Here is a 25,159-nt window from a genome sequence, read left to right on the forward strand (position 1 = left end):
GTTATGTTACCTTACTACTTACTCATTACTGTGTAGTCTGAATAAAAACGTAGTTCATCAAAACTCTCTTATGCCATTGGCATTAGACTGTACTCACAGAAAATGTGCTACTAAACCAAAATCTGACAAACAGTATTTCAAACTGAGCTTTGAGATACAACTTCACAACTTACTCCTGGGTCAGCTAACATTAGGCCGGTTCTGCTTGGTTGATTGTTTACAACCCGTGTCCCTGGCCTCTCGTGGGGTGAGCTGTCCGTTTATTTTTCACCTAGACAATTAGAAATGGATTTCCCATTAGGGGCTTCTGTTCAGGACCAACCATGCGGTGGAAGCCTTGGGCCTCCCCCCACCCCATGCTCTCCCCAGCCCTAATGACAGCATAGCTGCGACTTGGGAAATTCTACCCACAGCCTACCCTGCGTGCCTTGGCCCTCTGCTCTGGCTACAAGCTCCCGACATTTTCTACAAGACCTCATCCCAGCACAATGTGTATTGATTCTAGGCCCCTTGACCGGTAATACAAAGGGCATCGATGGCGGACGTCGTAAGAATAGGCCGACACCTGAACTGAGGGATACGTGACAATGTGAACTCCACAATGGGGTAGTCAAATTATGTTAAGCAGACCAAACGGTGACTTAATTGGTTCTGTGGTAACCCGAATTCTATGTTTTAGGGATATGTGAGAATATGAAATTCACAATGGGGGAGTCAAAGGATGTTTCACAAATATCTTTGACTTAGAGGCTCTTACAGCAGCTGTTCTGACTGCACTCCTGTTTGTTATACTACAGCCCCCTTTCCTGATGTAAACACAGATTTTAGAGAGCTAGGCTAGCTCATCACCCCCTTCAGCAGCAGGAGTTCCTGTCAAGACTAATCACATTTCAAGGAAGATAAATCATACAAAATAACAGGGTAAATGGTATCAATGGTACACTAAGCAGACACAAACAAGCCAGATCAATTCAACTGGCATAAACTCATTGTCTTGGAATAAAATTAGGAATTGATCTCATGTTAAGGCAAAATGTCCATACTACATCATACTCCAATGTCCAGTACAGATGTCCCTACTACTCAGAGTCACATTAGGGAATACGTAACCCAAATGTTGTTGTGGCCAAATACTACAGGAGTCCTAGATTGTGTCCCTGTAATGTCGTTCCGGGCTTGGCTATTTCTATGGCTGCTGTGCTCAGCTTCCCGCAGCTTAAAAACCTACCATCGCTGCACCAGTGAACACACCCACACGTACACATATGGACAGACTGACACAGCCACAACGATGCATGCACACACCAATGACGTATGGCACACACCCACACACCATTCTCACACAGACATTCAAGCCGTGGATCCAGCATCCCTGCACATCCCATCGAGTACAGTGGCACTGCAGTGAACCCTGTTTGTACTTTGCTGGGACACGCTGTCCACTTTCCCTGCCCTCCTCGTCAAAGGGGTGAGTGGCGTACAAAGAAGGGCAGCGTGGAGCGCTCCATTGAACTCCAATTTACTACTGTAAGAGGAACCCATCGTTGTGCAATGAATGGGCATTTTGATTCCTCTTCACGTTGAGTTCTCTATTGGGCTGGGTTATGCACCCTGTCATTCAAATCAAATACATGAACAATCTGGAGTAGATGGACCATTTCATTGTGGTCAAGTTCTAGTCTAGAATATAACAGGAATATCATTTGTGGTATTCTTTAGGTGTTTTCTCTGAGGAAAAACAGTACACCCATCTCAGTTGATTAAATACAGTAAATTCACTTAATGTGTGATAAAAAAGAAAGGGTCAAGGGCACAACAAGGGACATAGGAGAGTTGTGTAGGGAGTACTGAAGATCACAGAATGAATGGGATGGAGGGCACAACAAGGGACATAGGAGAGTTGTGTAGGGAGTACTGAAGATCACAGAATGAATGGGATGGAGGGCACAACAAGGGACATAGGAGAGTTGTGTAGGGAGTACTGAAGATCACAGAATGAATGGGATGGAGGGCACAACAAGGGACATAGGAGAGTTGTGTAGGGAGTACTGAAGATCACAGAATGAATGGGATGGAGGGCACAACAAGGGACATAGGAGAGTTGTGTAGGGAGTACTGAAGATCACAGAATGAATGGGATGGAGGGCACAACAAGGGACATAGGAGAGTTGTGTAGGGAGTACTGAAGATCACAGAATGAATGGGATGGAGGGCACAACAAGGGACATAGGAGAGTTGTGTAGGGAGTACTGAAGATCACAGAATGAATGGGATGGAGGGCACAACAAGGGACATAGGAGAGTTGTGTAGGGAGTACTGAAGATCACAGAATGAATGGGATGGAGGGGGAAAAAGCCATTCCCAATACCACGGTGCTTTGAACCTCAGCCAAAGTCAATCTCTTGTATGATTACAAAAAAAAGTGCCCTAATGCAGCCTTGGCACATATCAGTTTAATTGTGCCTCTCCCCGGAGATGAACATTAAAAGGGAAACTTCTGATTGATCTGGATATGAAAGGATCCTTAGGGTGGATATGGGGACCAGCTGCGGATCACTGTGTGGTAAAAACAAATCTAATATGCAATATCTCCCCTGGCAGATTTGGAAAATAAACTGGGTGGTGCACTTCAAGAAGATTAACGTAGAGTGTATGACTGGACTTTGCAGAAGGAGCACAGATGACATAGCTTGGCCGTAAATTAAAGAGATTAACTTGATGCTTCTTCACATACTACAGAGGTCAAAGTGGGTTTAAGATCATATAGAGACGTCAAGTAAATAGATTCCCTATGAATGCTAACATTGTATCATGTGTAGCTACTGCATCCCCAATTCGCTACTGAAAAGTCTCTGAAGAGCAAAGCAGCATGAGTAACCAATGAAAAACAATAAATTATAACATCTTTGTGACTGCTCGCTATCAAACCACTGACTTGCAGCATTGTACACTTGGAATGTTGGCAAATGATTCAATCTAATGAATCTGTAATGGTTATATTTGTTCTCCTCGCCTTATGGTACATGAAAGGAGAGAAAAAACAGAATCCATGAACCGAGGGGTTCAGAGAAAATGACCTATCAGGATAGTGTAGAAGAAAAAGCTCCTCTCTCACCTGCGTAGCGCAGCGGGGCGTCTTTGTCCAGGGCGATAAGTGGAGGGTCCAGAAGTACTTTGTCGTCATTTTCTGTTACGATGCCATGATACGTCGTCTCAATCCATGGCTTGTGCTTATTAACTATAGAAGAGAGAAAGAGACAAAATTAGCTCCCATGCATTTTCATGAGAAAAACACAGGGTTTTGAAGCACCTGATTCAGGGACAGAGGTAAAAGCCTTAGGGCAAATTAAAAGTAGAGCGGCCTGACCCGATACTTGAAACAATAGGACTACTGTGGGCCGTTCTCACAATCATCTAGTCCTGAACTGGCATACTTGAAGACATTCCAGTAATCAGCCAGCCTTCAAGCACAGGATTCTCTACACACCTTCAGCTGGGCAGAGATACTGAGAGAGACCGAGACACAGAGATTTCCCTCAGACTACACAGACCCTCAAAGAATTTAGAAACAAATCCAATGTTGATATACTCCCACATTTATTAGGTGACACAGTAGCAAGATTTGTGACCTGTTTCCACAAGAAAAGGGCAACCAGTGAAGCAAACACCATTGTAAATACAAATTATATTTATGTCTATTTATTTTCCCTTTCGTACTTCAACTGTTTGCACATTGTTACAAGACGGTACATAGCCAGTAATATAACATTTAAAATGTCTCAGTTCTTTTGAAACATTTGCAAATGTAATATTTACTGTTCATTTCTGATTGTTTATGCCACTTTTATTTATTAACAATTCAACTTGCTTTGGAAATGTAAACATGTTTCGCATGCCAATAAAGCCCTTTAAATTAAGAGAGCGAGAGCACATAGGGCTCAAACAATGTACCTTAAATTAAAACTTTCACTCAGTCACAAGTTAAAGTGTATAGTTTTAGACTGCACCTTGCCTCCTGAGAGTTTCTACCACCCACCTACACCTCTGTCATGGTCTGGTAAACAAAGCCTGCTCATGCTTGGCTACACAATTCATGTATTTTTCTGAAAGACATCAATGCATACATACACAATTGCGCAAAGGCACAGCAAATCTAGAGGTGCTGACACAGTTTCTTCCAATTGAAGCCAAATTCTTCAGCACAGAGCACCAAAGCCAGGTGGGGGTGCACCGCTCATTGCCCGCTTATGCCAAGTAATGGTAGGGGAAACATTGACTCAGCCACACTAAGTGGATGAGGTTTGACAGCATTGTCATCGGGCCAATGACTCCTGCAGCTTGAGTCCCAGCAGAAACTGTGTGGACCAGCAGTCTGGCTCATTAGAGCTTTGTGCTCTAGTCTGTTGGCCCGGGACACGGCCCCAGCTGCAGACAGGATTCACTTTTAGCTGGAGGCTGCAGAAAAAGCTGCAGTGAGTGACACATTTGGGCTGGATTAGAAACCTGTGTTGATGCGAGCAAGGGATAGTGGAATCGCACTCTCAAAGTAAATATGGAGCCACTCCTGAATCAGCAGAGTGACTAGCTCGGTGTTGGTGATATCAACACTGACACCGATGACGGTGGCTGACTCTGACAGAGACAGGCATGGGGCATGATAAGAAATACGGTAAGCTGACCAGGCATGTGTTGTCTGTTGGGATCCTGAGAGAGCGGTAATAGATGAATTGATCTGACAGGAAGACGACAAAATAAGGAACTCAAAACAATATACACGGTATATACACGGTACCCTTGCACAGTGAGGGAAAAAAGTATTTGATCCCCTGCTGATTTTGTACGTTTGCCCACTGACAAAGAAATGAACAGTCTATAATTTTAACGGTAGGTTTATTTGAACAGTGAGAGACAGAATAACAACAACAAAAATCCAGAAAAACATGTAAAAAATGTTATAAAATGATTTGCATTTTAATAAGGGAAATAAGTATTTGACCCCTCTGCAAAACATGACTTAGTACTTGGTGGCAAAACCCTTGTTGGCAATCACAGAGGTCAGACGTTTCTTGTAGTTGGCCACCAGGTTTGCACACATCTCAGGAGGGATTTTGTCCCACTCCTCTTTGCAGATCTTCTCCAAGTCATTAAGGTTTCGAGGCTGACGTTTGGCAACTCGCACCTTCAGCTCCCTCCACAGAGTTTCTATGGGATTAAGGTCTGGAGACTGGCTAGGCCACTCCAGGACCTTAATGTGCTTCTTCTTGAGTCACTCCTTTGTTGCCTTGGCCGTGTGTTTTGGGTCATTGTCATGCTGGAATACCCATCCACGACCCATTTTCAATGCCCTGGCTGAGGAATGGAGGTTCCACCCAAGATTTGACGGTACATGGCCCCGTCCATCGTCCCTTCGATGCGGTGAAGTTGTCCTGTCCCCTCAGCAGAAAAACACCCCCAAAGCATAATGTTTCCACCTCCATGTTTGACGGTGGGGATGGTGTTCTTGAGGTCATAGGCAGCATTCCTCCTCCTCCAAACATGGCGAGTTGAGTTGATGCCAAAGAGCTCCATTTTGGTCTCATCTGACCACAACCACAACACTTTCACCAGTTGTTCTCTGAATCATTCAGATGTTCATTGGCAAACTTCAGACAGGCATGTATATGTGCTTTCTTGAGCAGGGGGACCTTGCGGGCGCTGCAGGATTTCAGTCCTTCACGGCGTAGTGTGCTACCAATTGTTTTCTTGGTGACTATGGTCCCAGCTGCCTTGAGATCATTGACAAGATCCTCCCGTGTAGTTCTGGGCTGATTCCTCACCGTTCTCATGATCATTGCAACTCCACGAGGTGAGATCTTGCATGGAGCCCCAGGCCGAGGGAGATTGACAGTTCTTTTGTGTTTCTTTCATTTGCGAATAATTGCACCAACTGATGTCACCTTCTCACCAAGCTGCTTGGCGATGGTTTTGTAGCCCATTCCAGCCTTGTGTAGGTCTACAATCTTGTCCCTGACATCCTTGGAGAGCTCTTTGGTCTTGGCCATGGTGGAGAGTTTGGAATCTGATTGATTGCTTCTGTGGACAGGTGTCTTTTATACAGGTAACAAACTGAGATTAGAAGCACTCCCTTTAAGAGTGTGCTCCTAATCTCAGCTCGTTACCTGTTTAAAAGACACCTGGGAGCCAGAAATCCTTCTGATTGAGAGGGGGTAAAATACTTATTTCCCTCATTAAAATGCAAATCAATTTATAACATTTTTGACATGCGTTTTTATGGATTTTTTTGTAGTTATTCTGTCTCTCACTGTTCAAATAAATCTAACATTAAAATTCTAGACTGATCATTTCTTTGTCAGTGGGCAAATGTACAAAATCAGCAGGGGATCAAATACTTTTTTCCCCTCACTGTATATAGCCTCGCTAATGTTATTTTACTGCTGCTCTTAAATAAATAAAAATCTCAATGTTTTTACTAATTGTTTTACTTACTTAACACTTATTTATCTTAAAACTGCATTGTTGGTTAAGGACTTGTAAGTAAGCATTTCACTAAGGTCTACATCTGTTGTATTCGGCGCATTTGACAAATACAATTTTATGTTGAACTAAAGTTCAAGTGTCCTAACCTCAGAATGACCCCTTGAACCAGTCTTGTGGCTACATTCTGCTTATAGTAACAGCTTAATCAAAAGGACCAAATCATAGGTTGCTCATAAAAGATAAACAAACCAAACACTATGCTTCTTTTCAAGGTAGTTATGCCTCGTGAAAATGTGTCTATAGAGGACCATGAAAGCCTGCAAGTTACATCTACCTACCTACATTTTGCATGTGGCCTAGACTAGCAAATCGCATTCGCCATCTAAAATTAAAAAATGTTCTTTTACATTTTCTCCTGTGCAAACATTTGGTTGTGCTTAGTAATTTGTGGAATGGGAAACAACCATTACATTTTTCTATTACTAACACTCATTCTCAAGGAACTCATGTTTTAAAGAGACATTACTTTCTGAAAGATAAATATATGTCTTCCCTTTATATAAATGCATAAAAAATATCCAATTACATGACACCCAAGCTCTTGGTGCTGTATATTCTTTACATTCTGCCATACAACTTTAGGGTTATAAATTCCTGTTGTATTTGTTTATGTCACCCCACCAAACCATTGGAGAACGAGCTATTCAACCTTAGGCACCTGAATGAGAAAAGTCAATACCGATTAATCTGTTGATTTTTTTATTTATTTGTAATAATGACAATTACAACAATACTGAATGAACACTTTTAGTTTAACTTAATATAATACATCAATAAAATCAATTTAGCCTCAAATAAATAATCAAACATGTTCAATTTGGTTTAAATAATGCAAAAACAAAGTCTTGGAGAAGAAAGTAAAAATGCAATATGTGCCATGTAAAAAAGCTAACATTTAAGTTCCTTGCTCAGAACATGAGAACATATGAAGGCTGGTGGTTCCTTTTAACATGAGTCTTCAATATTCCCAGGTAAGAAGTTTTAGGTTGTAGTTATTATAGGAATTATAGGACTATTTCTCTCTATATCTATATCACACTATTGTTGTAATTTAATCGCTATCGGCTTTTTTTGGTCCTCCAATAAATCGGTAAGGGTGTGGAAAATCATAATCGGTCGACCTCTAATACTGACCCATGTCGACTCCAATACTTCCTGCAGTTGTGTCAAATTGGCTGGATGTCCTTTGTTGAGTGTGAAAAACCCAGCAGCATTGCAGTTCTTCATATAAAGCAGTTCGCCTGGCACCTTCTATCATACATACCCAGTTCAAAAAGGCACATAAATATTTTGTTTTGCCAATTCACCATCTGAATGGCACACATACACAATTCATGTCGCAATTGTCTTAAGGCTTAAAATCCTTTTTTAACCCTTCTCCTCCCCTTCATCTACACTAATAAGTGACATCAATAAGGGATCATAGCTTTCACCTGGATTCACCTGGTCAGTCTGTCATAGAAAGAGTAGGTGTTCTTAATGATCTGTATACACAATGTGTAATCTAAATATATGGCTCTGGGAGACCTAATTGGGTTTTTGAAGGCTGGCAGTGCTGGGCTCTTTCTGTGAATCAGAATGGATGGAGCACCGAAAATGCCTTAACAGCATGTCTCACATGACCTGAAGTGTGGTGGTTGTCTATAGACAGATTACAAGACCAGACTACCTCGATAAGCTGCTTTAAGTCTCCACAGAATCTCAACCCAAAAGAGGGATAAAGTTAGGTCACATCCGTGGGCATGCTGCTTTTCCAATGATCAACCACACCATAACTTGGAACAGCCTAATCTCTGAGTGTCCTAACTACATGGGATAACCTTATATATCACAGCACTACGCCATTCTTTCTAGTATGTGAAGCACTACTGCTAACAAATGAATTATAGATGTTTTGTGTAAACAACTATAGTGTTTCCCCTGGGTAAACTTATTTTTCACTTCAACAATATAACATAATTTCACTTCATCAGCTGGGCCAGAATGTACAAACCAGCAAGCAATCTACCCTATTTGCCAGCCCACTGGTACAGATACAGCAGAACATGGTCATTCACAAGCTAACCATCTCTGGCAGTGTTATTGAACCTTGTATCAAGTTGCTCTGCAATGTGTGAGAGACATGAGTCATACATGTGAAAGGGGCATGTGGTGACTTACAGTGAGATGAGATGGTAATTGCCTGAATAAAGAACAAAATACTGAGCATTGCTCACAATCCATCAAACCATCCTACAGCTAGACTGGAGTAAAAAGAAAAGAGATGTTGAGGTTAGGATTTTTTATATTCAGGAGTTGATAGTTACTATTTCAGCCAAGAGTGAGAAGGTCAAAGAAGACACTTTGCCCTCTAAACAAGTGGCAACCTAAAATGTGGAAACGTTCCCTCTTTTTGAAAACAGGCCATGACTCTCCACGCTATGTCATTGACAACTAGTTTCAATCTCACACACACACAGCTTCTATAACATTTGCTTAAGCAAAAACAATCCCATTTAAAGTGTGAAATTAAACACATCGTTTAGTGTACGCCGTGTGAAATTGATGTTAAGCCCCTTAAATCACCTGATTTACTTAAAAGGCACATCCAGGTATGACATGACATGGCACATGTGGGGGGTGGGCCTTTACTCTTTTCTCCTCCATTGTTTGTACAAGCAAGGGGGAGGACGATTACATAAAATTAGACTATCAGAGCAACTCCTCGAATGGCCTATTTCTTGAAGTCTGAATTTTTGTCTAAAAAGGGGGGGTGAACTAATTGATGTAACCTCTGTTTCCTTCCTCCTCATTAGGAAATGCGACTGAGAACGAGATTTGGGTCTTGGGGGTGTGCTTTGATGTGGGTGTCTCTTGAGTGTTCGCACGTGGGAAGCGTTTGCACATTCACTCTGACAAAACAGTACACAGTTACAGTCACTCACCCTTCTAGATAACTTGAAACAGTCTAACTAGGTAATGTGTCTGGAAGTAATGTGTCTAGCTTGCAAGCTAGCCAACTTTTTTCGCCAATTAGCTTCATCCCACTGCTGTGGGACCGTGGCAAAATTGGTTGGACTTCGGATAGCCCATCTGTGGGGCTAGTAAGGGACCATCAAATTATGCAATGTAAATGGAACAATATTTTCATGTTGGACACCTTTTAGTTCATTAAACGCTTTCAATAGTTTATAGTTGGTTTGAGGTTAAGTCATTGAAATTTTAAACTATTGAAAATGTAATATATTGTCCATTGAGTAATTTACGGATGGTCCATAACTAGCCCCAGAGGGATATCCAAAGTCAAACCTAATGTACCACCGGAATTACAATCGTGTTGCGTGCAGCTTCGTGCCAAATTGATGATTACTTGGGTGCTGCCAGCTGTGGGCAGGATTGAAATAAAAACCTAACCCAAGGACAACTGTGGCGTACCTTTTATTCCATGGCATACTATTTTTTACAATCATCTCGCAAATCTCAGTTTTGGACGAGACTGAGTTTATAACCAAAATTATCCCATTTACACTTTGTAGTAAATTTTGACACTATAATAAATGTTTCAGGCTCATATCGATGCCACATTGGTTGTATATGGCCTGAGAAGTTGGCTTTTCGGTTCAGCTGCACTTTAAGTGTGTGTAAATTACTGTATACTTGGGATATTGTTTTAAAAAAGGAAACATATTAAAATCTCTGGAGTGCGAAATCTGTTGTGCAGTGGCGGTGAAGATCGACGCCATGTGACAGCAAGAACAACATCCAAATTGAGCCTCAATTTGCACAAATGAGGCAGTTATTTCACTTCCTGATCTTAGCTACTAATTGGACCATTTCAAATGATTTGTGTCTGTAGCCTGCTAGCGCTAATGGTTTGTTATTACCACAGAGTTTTAAAACCCAGTTCCAATAGGCCAATACTTCCGGGAAAGTCTTGCCAAGCAGCTTCAACAGACCAGACTGGGGTTTTGGGTTTGGAAAATCAAGGGGAGAAGAGAACAATTATTCCTTAGTTGTTAATAAAAAAAAGGTTAATCTCAACTTCGATACTTTCTACAGACATCTAACCGGTTAAAGATCACAAGACCTTATGGAGTTTCTCTCATCTTGTGGAGTGTGGAAAGAAAGCCTATTGCATTTTTATTCAGATATCAAATCAAAGTTGATCACGTGCGCCGAATACAACAGGTATTCACCTAAGAGTGAAATGCTTACTTACAAGCCCTAACCAACAGTACAATTTTTAAGCAAAAGAAAAATAGGTATTAGGTCAACCATAGACAAGTAAAGAAAAACAGTAGCGAGGCTATATACAGGTGGTACCGGTATAGTGTCAATATGCGGGGGCACCGGTTAGTCAGGCTAATTGAGGTAATATGTACATGAACAGTTGAAGTCGGAAGTTTACATACACTTAAGTTGGAGTCATTAAAACTAGTTTTTCAATCACTCCACAAATTTCTTGTTAACAAACTATAGTTTTGGCAAGTCGGTTAGGACATCTACTTTGTGCATGACACAAGTAATTTTGCCAACAATTGTTTACAGACAGATTATTTCACTTATAATTAACTGTATCACAATTCCAGTGGGTCAGAAGTTTAAATACACTAAGTTTACTGTGCCTTTAAACAGATTGGAAAATTCTAGAAAATGATGTCATGGCGTTAGAAGCTTCTGATGGGCTAACTGACATAATTTGAGTCAATTGGAGGTGTACCTGTGGATGTATTTCAAGGCCTACCTTCAAACTCAGTGCCTCTTCGCTTGACATTACGGGAAAATCAAAAGAAATCAGCCAAGACCTCAGGAAAAAAAAAATTGTAGACCTCCACAAGTCTGGTTCATCCTTGGGAGTAATGTCCAAACTCCTGAAGGTACCACATTCATCTGTACAAACAATAGTACGCAGGTATAAACACCATGGGACCACGCAGCTGTCATACTGCTCAGAAAGGAGACGTGTTCTGTCTCATAGAAATGAATGTACTTTGGTGCAAAAAGTGCAAATCAATCCCAGAACAATAGCAAGATGCTGGAGGAAACAGGTACAAAAGTATCTATATCCACAGTAAAACGAGTCCTATATCGACATAACCTGAAAGGCCACTCACCAAGGAAGAAGCCACTGCTCCAAAAGCGCCATAAAAAAGCCAGACTACAGTTTGCAACTGCACATGGGGACAAATATCGTACTTTTTAGAGAAATGTCCTCTGGTCTGATGAAACAAAAATAGAACTGTTTGGCCATAATGACCAAGGGGGAGGCAGGCAAGCCGAAGAACACCATCCCAACTGTTAAGCACAGGGGTGGCAGCATCATGTAGCGGGGGGTGCTTTGCTGCAGGAGGGACTGGTGCACTTCACAAAATAGATGGCATCATGAGGGAGGACAATTATGTGGATATATTGAAGCAACAATTCAAGACATCAGTCAGGATGTAAAAACTTGGTCGCAAATGGGTCTTCCAAATGGACAATGACCCCAAGCATACTTCCAAAGTTGTGGCAAAATGGCTTAAGGACAACAAAGTCAAGGTACTGAAGTGGCCATCACAAAGCCCTGACCTCAATCCTATAGAATATTTGTGGGCGGAACTGAAAAAGCATGTGCGAGCAAGGAGGCCTACAAACCAGACTCAGTTACACCAGCTCTGTCAGGAGGAATGGGCCAAATTTTACCCAACTCATTGTGGGAAGCTAGTGGAAGGCTACCAAAAAAACTTTTACCCAAGTCAAACAATTTAAAGGCAATGCTACCAAAAACTAATTGAGTGTATGTAAACTTCTGACCCACTGGGAATGTGATGAAAGAAATAAAAGCTGAAATAAATCATTCTCTACTATTATTCTGACATTTCACATTTTTTTAATAAAGTGGGGATTCTAACTGACCTTTTTACTAGGATTAAATGTCAGGAATTGTGAAAAGCTGAGTTTAAATGTATTTGGCTAAGGTGTATGTAAACTTCCGACTTCAACTGTAGGTATAGTTAAAGTGACTATGCATAGATGATAAGGGGGGGGGAGTGGCAGGACACAATGCAAATAGTCTGGGTAGCCATTTGATTACCTGTTCAGGAGTCTTATGGCTTGGGGGTAAAAACTGTTGAGAAGCCTTATGGTCCTAGACTTGGCGCTCCGGTACTGCTTGCCATGTGGTAGCAGAGAGAACAGTCTATGACTGGGGTGCCTGGGGTCTGACAATTTTTAGGGCCTTCCTCTGACAGCGCCTGGTGTAGAGGTCCTGGATGGCAGGCAGCTTAGCCCCAGTGATGTACTGGGCTGTTCGCACTACCCTCTGAAGTGCCTTGCGGTCAGAGGCCGAGCAGTTGCCGTAACAGGCAGTGATGCAACCAGTCAGGATGCTCTCAATGTTGCAGCTGTACAACCTTTTGAGGATCTGAGGACCCATGCCAAATCTTTTCAGTCTCCTGAGAGGGAATAGGTTTTGTTGTGTCCTCTTCACGACTCCTTGGTGTACTTGGACCATGTTAGTTTGTTGATGATGTGGACACCAAGGAACTTGAAGCTCTCAACCTGATCCACTACAGCCCTTCGATGAGAATGGGGGCGTGCTCGGTCCTCCTTTTCCTGTAGTCCACAATCATCTCCTTTGTCTTGATCACGATGAGGGATAGGTTGTTATTCTGGCACCACCCGGCTAGGTCTCTGACCTCCTCCCTATAGGCTGTCTCGTCGTTGTCAGTGATCAGGCCTACCACTGTTGTGTCGTCTGCAAACTTAATGATGGCGTTGGAGTCATGCCTGGCCATGTAGTCATGGGTGAACAGGGAGTACAGGAGGGGACTGAGCACCCACCCCTGAGGGGCTCCAGTGTTGAGGATCAGCGTGGCAGATGTGTTGCTACCTACCCTCACCACCTGGGGGCGGCCCGTCAGGAAGTCCAGGATCCAGTTGCAGAGAGAGGTGTTTAGTCCCAGGATCCTTAGCTTAGTGATGAGCTTTGAGGGCACTATGGTGTTGAATGCTGAGCTGTGGTCAGTGACTAGCATTCTCATACAGGTGTTCCTTTTGTCCAGGTGGGAAAGGGCAGTGTGGAGTGCAATAGAGATTGCATCATCTGTGGATCTGTTTGAGCGGTATGCGAATTGGAGTGGGTCTAGGGTTTCTGGGATAATGGTGTTAAATGTGGGCCATTACCAGCCTTTCAAAGCACTTCATGGCTACGGACATGAGAATAGTATAAGATATTTGACTCACTTAATCATTGAAACGGGTGAGCCTGTCTCTTTGACACCAACAGGTCAAACCTCGGATAGAAGGAGAAGAGGGACACTCAATTCGTTTTTCTCAGGCAGTCTGCAACGATATTTAGATTTTGTTGAAGCAAGAGAGAAGCCGGTCTCACATAAGTAGGTAGAATGAAAGGGGATTAACGTCTTCACTGCCATCTGGCTGAGTAATGGGTATTGTCCACTGCTGAACAGCCAGAATGTGGAAAGGCGCATCTCATTAAAAAGAGCGCACATGCTTTGGTCACAGGACAGTTCCAATAGTTTATCCTCAAGAACCAGTGTCAAGATGTGAGTCTCTTCAGTGCTGGTGAATGGATTATGCATCCACTGCTTTCCCGGGCTTGGATCATATTGTGAAGGAAAGTAATCCTCGAATTTAAGCAGAGTTTGGCTCAGATATAACCCCATCAATTTACGCATCACCGACATCAGCCAGAGTTGAGAAAAGGGGGAACATATCGAAAATGCCTCTATCCACCAATTTCTTCATGCCGAGTCAACTAATTTGAAGGGGTGTCCACATACTTGTGTGTGTGTGAGCACACACACACACAGTGCATTCGGAAAATATTCAGAACCCTTGACTTTTTCCACATTTGGTTATGTTACAGCTAGGGATGTATATCAGTGAGCATATTCGAATCGGACGATATTAGCTAAAAATGCCAACATCGGCCTGTCTAGTTTAACGCCGATGTGCAAAACCAATGTCAAAGCTGACGTGCATACCTATATAACGTAAGTAGATGACGTAATGATGCCACGAAAAAAAACTGTGCTACACAGAACAAAAGCAGAAAAATACTAAGCGCACACTTCCAACAACTAAACAAGTTCAAGTTGAGCAGTCATTTGAAAGGATAACAACATTTCAGCGAGACAACGCAAAGGCGAAATCCATTAAACGCCAAGATAATGGAATTCATTGCCGTTGACAATCAGCCGTCCTCTGTCATGGATGATGTTTGCTTTCGCAGACTGGTCGAGCCCCCAGTACAAACTATTTTTCCAGATGTTGCCCTACCGGAGTTACAGTATTGTTGAAACTTACATCTATGAGCTACTTGCTATGGGCATCACCGCTATTAGCTTCACAACTGACATTTGGACCAGCGATGTCAACCTCATGAGCATTAGGAGTCTGACAACACAGTGGGTCGACAAGGATTTCGTACTGAGGGAAGACGTATTGCATGCTCAAAAATGTGCTGGTTCTCATACCAATGCTGCCATTTGAGAACATGTTTGAAACATGAACAGTCCTAGCGCCATTCAAACAACTGACTTGAGAAAAAAGCTCATCAACTGTGTCTGCAGCAGGCGTGATACCCTCTGTCATGGCATTGAAACTCCTGCTCAACAAAACTGCCGACAGACCGTGGGGTAAAACTTACAAAAGTACTCAAGGCTGTGAACAAGCGATTTGGTGGCATTCTCTCTGAGCCTCTTTACTGTGTCGCCACCATGCTCGATGCTAGGTACAAGGACCGTTACTTCGATGCAGACAAGAAACAGGGTTTACATGAAATGTCAGACACAGCTGGACAAGATCGAAACAGACAGACAGAGCTGAAACTTCACTGCTTGACACGTATGATGAAATCCCAGTTGAGAATGAAACGAATTAACAAATGACCAACGAAACAGCACAGCAAGTAAGTGAAAGAAATAGGTTTTGATTATATTTTACTGGTAATGGGGTACATACATAAATGCCAACAAAATTACTTGTTGGTCAGTGTGGTGTGTGTAACCTTTATTTAACTAGGCAAGTCAGTTAAGAACAAATTCTAATTTTACAATGACGGCCTACCCTGGCCAACGCTGGGCCAATTGTGCGCCGCCCTATGAGACTCCCAATCACTGCTGAATGTGATACAGCCTGGATTCGAACCAGGGACTGAAGTGACGGCTCTTGCACTGAGATGCAGTGCCTTAGAACGTGTGTTATTCAACTATTTAACTGTACTAGAATGTTTCATGTTTAATATCGGTATCGGGGTTTTTTGTCAAGGAAAATACCGGATGGTATCGGTCATAAATGTAATATCGGTGCATCCCTAGTTACCGCCTTATTCTAAAATGGATGTAATTGTTTTTTTCCCCTTCATCAATCTACACACAATAACCTATAATGACAAAGCAAAAACAGGTTTTTATTAACTTTTGCAAATGTATTAAAAATAAAAAACAGAAATATAACATTTACATAAGTATTCAGACCCTTTACTCAGTACTTTGTTGAAGCATCTTTGGCAGCGATTACAGCCTTGACTCTTCTTGCGTATGACGCTACAAGCTTGGCACACCTGTATTTGGGGAGTTTCTCCCATTCTTCTCTGCAGATCCTCTTGGCTGTGTGCTTAGGGTCGTTGTCCTGTTGGAAGATGAACCTTCGCACCAGTCTGAGGTCCTGAGCACTCTGTTGCAGGTTTTCATCAAGGAGCTCTCTGTACTTCATCTTTCCCTCGATCCGGACTAGTCTCCCAGTCCCTGCTGCTGAAAAGCATCCCCACAGCATGATGCTGCCACCACCATGTTTCACGGTAGGGATGGTGCCTGGTTTCCTCCAGACGTGACGCTTGGCATTCAGGCCAAAGAGTTCACTCTTGGTTTCATCAGACCAGAGAATCTTGTTTCTCATGGTCTGAGAGTCCTCTAGGTGCCTTTTGGCAAACTCTAAGCAGGCTGTCATGTGCCTTTTTTTGAGGGGTGGCTTCCGTCTGGCCACTCTACCATAAAGGCCTGATTGGTGGAGTTCCTGACCAAGGCTCCCTCGATTGCTCAGTTTGGCCGGGCGGCCAGCTCTAGGAAGAATCTTTGTGGTTCCAAACTTCTTCCATTTAAGAATGATGGAGGCCACTGTGTTCTTGGGGATCTTCAATGCTGCAGACATATTTTGGTAATCTTCCCCAGATCGGTGCCTCGACACAATCCTGTCTCTGAGCTCAACGGACAATTACTTCAACCTCATGGCTTGGTTTTTGCTCTGACATGCACTGTCAACTATGGGACCTTATATAGACAGGTATGTGCCTTTATAAATCATGTCCAATCAATTGATTTTACCACAGGTGGACTAATCAAGTTTAAGAAACATCTCAAGGATGAACAATGGGGCAGCAGATAGCCGAGTGGTTAGAGCGTTGGACTAGTAATCGAAAGGTTGCAAGATCGAATCCCCGAGCTGACAAGGTAAGAATCTGTCGTTCTGCCCCTGAACAAGGCAGTTAACCCACTGTTCCTAGGCAGTCATTGAAAAGTACAATTACATTTTTTTACATTTTAGTCATTTAGCAGACGCTCTTATCCAGAGCGACTTACAGTAGTGAATACATTTCATACATTTTTTTTCTTCTTTTTTTCTCTCCGTACTGGTCCCCCGTGGGAATCGAACACACAACCCTGGCGTTGCAAACACCATGCTCTACCAACTGAGCCACACGGGACCACAAATAAGAATTTGTTCTTAACTGACTTGCCTAGTTAAATAAAGATAAAATAAAAACAATGGTAACAGGAGGCCCTGGAGCTCAATTTCTAGTTTTTCTAGTCTTATAGTAAAGGGTCAGAATACTAAAAACCTGTTCTCTTCGGCATTAGGGGTATTGTGTATAGATTGATGAGGACAGTTGTTTATTTAATCCATTTTAGAATAAGGCTGTAACATAATTATTTTTTGAAAAAGTCAAGGGGTATTAATACTTTCCGAATGCACTGTATTATGTATGTATATAGTTGTGTGTGTGTGTGTATATATAAAACACACACACACACACACACACACACACACACACACACACACACACACACACACACACACTATATATTGAGAGAGAAAACGAGTTTCCTCCGAGGGGCCTCCACTGGTATAAAAGCTTTAACACATGATCTACTCAGCATTTTTCTAAATCTGCTATTCCCCCCAAAAACTGAGGACAAGCAGAACCCATGACCAAAACATATTGTCTTACTGTTAGTCAGACTTCTCTAAGTGCTTTGCAAGACAAAGACAATGTAATTGAGGCTAATTAAGTCAAACTAATGGGTCTAGGCCCTAATCATGAAGCCAGACAGATAAGATAATAAAATGGGGGTAAGGAGATGTGGATGGCTTAGAATCATTTAGATATGTGTATGATGTGCATGTGTAGGGGTTAACTAACTCAAAGCCAAGAGTGAGGAGAAATTCAGATCCAAAAGGCTTGATGTGGCCTTCTCTCTCACAAAGACAAATCATTTTGCTTGCTTCAGCATTCCAGTGCACACTGGAGCACAACGTATGTGCCCTAGAAAGCATTTCACTGCACCTGCGATAATATGCACAAATCGGTGTACGCAACCAATAAACTTGGATTTGAAATAGCACAGTCACTTCCAGACAAGGCAATAACAGTGGCAAAACAGTCCACTAACCTTAGAGCATTCTGTGAGCCAATGCGGCTTGTCCCTGTGGACATAGTGAGCCCTTAGGATGAATCCACTTTAAAGCTGCCCCAGCCCACCACTAACGCACCTGTTATGTGTGATTTCAACAATATGTAGAGCCTGCTGTGGACACACACACTTGCATATGCAGTGCACAGGACACTACTGTACCTGGTATGCAATCCTGTTACCCATCATGTACAGTAAACCTACAGACATCTAGGCCTAATCCTATAATGGGATGCTCCTGGGCTAATCTCTATTGGTCTTCTTGCATCCTATCTCCTCGCCTCCCTCCCAACCATATTGGAGGAGAAGGTCCCTCGCCTAATGAGTATTTCTCCAATGTGTTTTTAGATGGAGTTGAGGAGAAATGAGATTATGCGAGGAATCAAGGTGAGATTAATTGAAAAAAGAGCCCTGCTTCATTCGCTCACAAGTTCAGCAACTAGCAAGACCCCTAAACAAAGGAGTGAAGGCTCTACATCAGATAGCCGAGGCGTTTCCCTTCCTATGTAGGTTTCATTGCCTGTTCTGACAAGCAACATTACCTCTAAGCTGCGCACCTCCTCCAGGACTGCCACGCAGAAATGCCATGCCACGTAGTGACACAAGAGATTGAGACTGAGATCGCCCCATTAGTTTGCACTATATAGATCAATGTTTTTTCTGTGATCGAATCAACATTATAAAATTAGCCCCTTTTCAATGCAACAAACTGAGTTTGTGATTTTTTTGTAGTGCAAGGACAGCCCACAAGCGGTCAATCAATCACCTGAGGGAATACACTTTTCAGATTAGTTCAGATCAGAGCGCAGAGCCTCGTGTGTGCACTTTTGTTGATATTCTTTGCTAGTTAGCGAGTTATTAGCCCAGTTATAGATAAGTATAGGTCAGCAATGGGGAGTTAAGTTTTTTAAAGTCTCATGCATTGTAGACCTGCATATACCACATATAGGCTACATCATAGAAATCAAAAGCTATTTCCAAGTGAAAATATTATGGGATTTGCTCTATTGGTTTTGTTGGTAGGCCTACATTATTAAATGTAATGTAGCTTAATATTATCTTCTTCTTGAACTACAGAAAGCTTCATAAATGTCAAATAATGTGACAGGTGAAATGAAGAACGCAATGTGCTTTAACTTTTTATGGATAGGGGGCAGTATTTTCACGGCCGGATAAAAAACGTACCCGATTTAATCTGATTATTACTCCTACCCAGAAACTAGAATATGCATATAATTATTAGCTTTGGATAGAAAACACTCCAAAGTTTCTAAAACTGTTTCAATGGTGTCTGTGAGTATAACAGAACTCATTTGGCAGGCCAAAACCTGAGAAGATTCCAAACAGGAAGCGCCCTCTCTGACCATTTCTTGGCCTTCTTGATCATCTCTATCCAAAACAGGGGATCTCTGCTGTAACGTGACATTTTCTAAGGCTCCCATAGGCTCTCAGAAGGCGCCAGAACATTGAATGATGACTTTGCAGGCCATGGCTGAAAAACAGTAGCGCATTTGGATAGTGGTCGATCTGAGAACAATGAGACTGGGGGCGCGTGCACGAGCCGACTCCATGTTTTTATTTTTTCGTCTTTGAACGAAAACAGGGTTTCCCGGTCGGAATATTATCGCTTTTTTACGAGAAAAATCGCATAAAAATTGATTTTAAACAGCGTTTGACATGCTTCGAAGTACGGTAATGGAATATTTTGAATTTTTTTGTCACGAAACGCGCCGGGCGCGTCACCCTTCTTTACCCTTCGGATAGTGTCTTGAACGCACGAACAAAACGCCGCTATTTGGATATAACTATGGATTATTTGGAACCAAACCAACATTTGTTATTGAAGTAGAAGACCTGGGAGTGCATTCTGACGAAGAACAGCAAAGGTAATCCAATTTTTCTTATAGTAAATCTGAGTTTGGTGAGGGCCAAACTTGGTGGGTGTCAAAATAGCTAGCCCGTGATGGCGAGCTATCTCCTCAGAATATTGCAAAATGTGCTTTCACCGAAAAGCTTTTTTAAAATCGGACACCGCGATTGCATAAAGGAGTTCTGTATCTATAATTCTTAAAATAATTATGTTTTTTGTGAACGTTTATCGTGAGTAATTTAGTAAATTCACCGGAAGTGTTCGGTGGGAATGCTAGTTCTGAACATCACATGCTAATGTAAAAAGCTGTTTTTTGATATAAATATGAACTTGATTGAACAAAACATGCATGTATTGTATAACATAATGTCCTAGGAGTGTCATCTGATGAAGATCATCAAAGGTTAGTGCTGCATTTAGCTGTGGTTTTGTTTTTTGTGACATTATATGCTAGCTTGAAAAATGGGTGTCTGATTATTTCTGGCTGGGTACTCTGCTGACATAATCTAATGTTTTGCTTTCGCTGTAAAGCCTTTTTGAAATCGGACAGTGTGGTTAGATAAAGGAGAGTCTTGTCTTTAAAATGGTGTAAGATAGTCATATGTTTGAAAAATGGAAGTTGCAGGATTGTCGAGGACTTTGTATTTCGCGCCACGCCCATCATTGGATATTGGAGCAGGTGTTCCGCTAGCGGAACGTCTAGATGTAAGATTAACATATTTCACAAGTTGACTGCAGGTATTAACTTAAATACAAACATTAAAATGTATAAAAAAAAGGTGAATAAATAGTTAACAGTATTGAAAAAAAAACATTGCTTTTTTAGCGCCCCCTTGTGTACTACGCCTGTAATACTGTAAATCCCGGGATGACAGAAAAACGGTATAATGACTTGAAAATCTGGATAAACAGAAAGACATTTTTTTTTTAAACCTGTTCCCGACCCTCCTCCACCTCCCGCTTCTGCTGGACTTCACTGATTCTGCTGTTACGCTCCTCAAGTTGCCGGTAATAGGCTACACCAGGGGTAAGAAACCTTTTTCATGTCGAGTGCCAATTTATCTTACCATTTCTGCCAATCTGCATGCCAGTTAGGATTTTCATATGCACATTTTCGTGGAACAGTTTCAGTTATAATAAATTCTTCGTATCCCAAAATCATTGTGATGTGGTTAATCTAAATTCTATTTAAATCGAAATGAAAATTATACAAATCTACAAGTATCTTCTATTACCATTGCCAACTATGTAAAAATAGCCTACATAAAGCCAACAAATAAAAAATGTGCAGCCTGATAGTAACCTGACAAAAATAAATATCCTGGGGCCTCCTGAGTGGTGCAGCGGTCTAAGGCACTGCATCATTAGAGGCGTCACTACAGACTCGGGTTCGATCCCAGGCTGTGTTACAGATGACCGGGAGACTCATGAGGCGGTGCACAGCTGGCCCAGTGTCGTGAGGCGGTGCACAGCTGGCCCAATGGGGTGGACAACTTGTCCACCCCATTGGAGCCTGATGAGGGGAGGACGTTTCTTAATAAATGGCTGGAACGGAGTGAATTAAATGGATTAAACAGACAATTTTTATGCGCTGTGCACTTCAGCGGACCCGTTCTGTGAGCTTGCGTGGCCTACCACTTCGCGGCTGAGGCGTTGTTGCGCTTAGACATTTCCACTTCACAATAACAGCACTTACAGTTGACCGGGGCTGCTCTAGCATGGCAGAAATTTGGAGAACTGACTTCTTGGAAAGGTGGCATCCCATGAGGGTGCCACGTTGAAAGTCACTGAGCTCCTCAGTACCGGCCATTCTATTGCCAATGTCTATAGAGGCGGTGTGCTCAATTTTATACATCTATCAGCAATTCACACAATGAAGTTATAAAACAATGAATGCGCACGAAATGGCAGGAGAGAGCTCATTCTGGAGAGAGAAGTGCCTTGTGGATCTTAGCCACACTCCCCTTCTTATTGGACTGTGCCATCCCTGCGGCCTCCCAATGGATTAGTCCACTGAGACGGGATAATCAGACAGGTGTTTCATGTGCCATCAATCTATTTGCGACTGCCCGGCAAAAAATATATATATTGGTCGACCAACAGCCTATCGACCACTCGACTAAATGGGGTCAGCCCTACTGCAGTCTCAACAGAAACACAACATTATTCTAGAGCAAGTCTTTGTCAAGCAACATAGTTCTCAGCACATTTGTTACAACCATGCTGACAATCACACAGTTTGTTTAGAATGAGTGCAACTGGTTTTACAGTAAAATGATAGCTTCTGATCCTATGAATGATAACATTTGGGAAAATGGCATCAGCTGCTGCTCCAAATGTGTTTACACATTAGTAGTTCCCAACACAGAAGTGCTGTACAAAAAGAGGCAGGGCAGTAAAACATAGGCTATTCAAAAAGGACCACACCAAACCACAGACCTGTTTAGCAGCATTCTCTTTATTGAAAAGATTCCAGTACGGTTTGACCTCTTAACTGTGCTCAAATACTTCCTGTGAGAATTACAGGCCCACTATAGCCCCTGGTAATCCTGCATTACAATGGGACGCCCACACACACTCTACACAAAGTAGTATCACCATGCCAGCTACCACCGTGACATCTCTACCTCTAACCAGGGAGCTGATGCACTCCCATTATCTCCCTCTGTCACTGCTGAAGTGCTCGGCACGTGTCCATTAGCCTATTGTCCATAGCCTTTACTATTGGCCCAACAGAAGGCCTAAGCAGATAAGATAACGCTGGGCCACCACGGCCTAAGAGGAGAAGTACAGCACAGCTCTCCTGACTGCGGCATCCCCATATCAGATGATCAATCTGTGATGATCAGATGAACTCATATCAGATAGTAATGGGAACTTCTGTGTTTGTTGTGTACTAATGAAACAGGCAGGAGTTGAATTAGGCAGTTGTAGTTGTTGGTGGAGCTATTCGGTAATGCTGCAATTCGATAGCTAACAAATTCGATTTTTCCCATCTAAAAGGAAATGGACTTCCCATGCATTCCAGCTCAATTGAAACCAACAGCTCTCCCCACAAACTTAGAGCACTCCATGGTATTTGGCTCAAGTGATTCTATAAAAATTGTACGTGTTGAACGCTTATAGAGATGATGCAATCGGGTGCATGTTCAATAAAAACAACCACATATCCCCTTTGCACCAGCCCTGACTCCTATGTGTGTTGCTTCAAAGACTAAATGCGCCCGCATGCTTCTCAGCCAAAACAGCTCGGAAGAGTTTGTGCATATATTATGATGTTTTTGACTTCAACAAGGGTTCGGGCACACTACATTTTTTCTTGAGGCAAGCCGAAGTCGGTAGCCTAAGTCTACGCACCCTTGTTGACAATTAGTCAACAGTAGGGATTATTCAATGAAGTGCCTGTAGTCATTCAACGAGAAGACAACTTCTCCTCATGCACATTTTTTCACTTGAATACTGCACCAAACATTATAGTCAGATTCAAAATTGCACGACTAAGATCACGACAAAAAAAAATCTTTAATGACACTTGAGTAATAGATTAATTATTACTATTTTTAGGGAATGTATACTGGCTATGGCGTCTCAAAATGGACAAACAGTACTATTGCTGCTTTTTCTTGTTTTTCAAGCGAAGGTCTTTTAAGGGAGTATGCGAGCACACTCGTTCGGTTCGCCAAACTGAAGCATGCTGACACCTTTAGTGTTATGCCTAAGGTAAAAAAAATATCTAGTGGAAACACCAGTCAGACAAGGTTGACGAAATGTGATGGTATTCAATTAATCCAAATTCAAGTCGAGGCATGACTTAACCTATAACACGGGGGAGTGGTGAACCTTTGAATTCTATTGACATGGGGTAATCAATGGACTCAATCTGTCCACAGTCCAAAACATTGGGGGCACACTTCTGTGTTTGCTGTGCTTATTGACAGAAGCCGCCTTCGCCACAGAGCTTCAACTGTTCTGGGGAAGCCGTGGTAGTCTTCACTAGAGCCCTCTGGGCAAACCCAGGTCTCATGGCACCACTCCCTAAATATCCCTGCTCACGCAAAACACAGGAGAGCCTCTCATCAAGCGCCCTAACCACGAAACAACGTTTGTTTGTCCACCGAGCAATCAATCACCCCCCATCCCTCCACCAATCCACCCTCCACCCCTGCAACAAGGACTGACCATTATTCTCTGAGAAGGTGGGTGGTGGAGGCATTGAGGGCTTGAATGTAACTCAATCACCTCTCTGAGAGCGAGAGAGACACACACAAGAGGCTATGCAGTGAGAGTGAGGGAGTGAGAGTTTGCAGGAGTCCGCCCCAGTCCCAGTACAGGACTGCATAGGCCGGTGAGACCTGTGGATATGTGACTGCAGCAGGTAAATGGGTTCTCTGGTTACCCGTTTCCCAGGACGGCTCCTGGTATTCATGTGTTCAGACACAAAGCTCCAGAGGGCTATATTTCTCCCTAGTAACAAAGAAGCTCTGGGAAGGGCGAGTGATGCCACACCAGATAAGGCAGTGCCTCTGCTTTATGGCTCAAATTCAACCAAACACCTCTGTTTATGTTACAAGGGCCATAAATGGCAACTTGTTGTGGTTTCACCATTACCAAGCACTGGATCCTGGACTTCCTGACGGGCCGCCCCAGGTGGTGAGGGTAGATAGCAACACATCTGCCACGCTGATCCTCAACACTGGAGCTCCCCAGGGGTGCGTGCTCAGTCTCCTCCTGTACTCCCTGTTCACCCACGACTGCATGGCCAGGCACGACTCCAACACCATCATTAAGTTTGCTGACGACACAACAGTGGTAGGCCTGATCACCGACAACGACGGGACAGCCTAAAGGGAAGAGGTCAGAGACCTGGCCGGGTGGTGCCAGAATAACAACCTATTCCTCAACATAACCAAGACTAAGGAGATGATTGTGGACTACAAGAAAAGGAGCACGTCCCCATTCTTATCGACGGGGCTGTAGTGGAGCAGGTTGAGAGCTTCAAATTCCTTGGTGTCCACATCAACAACAAATTACAATGGTCCAAACACACCAAGACAGTCGTGAAGAGGGCACGACAAGG

At 42.7% G+C, this 25,159-nt stretch overlaps 1 protein-coding gene across 4 annotated transcripts in view; it reads right to left on the bottom strand.

Moving 5' to 3' along the window:
* Window positions 1–25,159, bottom strand: part of clstn1 (calsyntenin 1) — a 65,443-nt gene that overhangs the window by 31,748 nt on the left and 8,536 nt on the right. For all 4 annotated transcript variants that reach the window (XM_014145781.2, XM_014145779.2, XM_014145780.2 and 1 more), the window contains exon 2: window positions 3,116–3,238. In XM_014145781.2, coding sequence (XP_014001256.1) covers window positions 3,116–3,238 — 123 coding nt within the window. The remainder of the gene's footprint in view (window positions 1–3,115; window positions 3,239–25,159) is intronic.

This window comes from Salmo salar, chromosome ssa15, assembly GCF_905237065.1.
Source record: "Salmo salar chromosome ssa15, Ssal_v3.1, whole genome shotgun sequence".
Classification (NCBI taxonomy): Eukaryota; Metazoa; Chordata; class Actinopteri; order Salmoniformes; family Salmonidae; genus Salmo; species Salmo salar.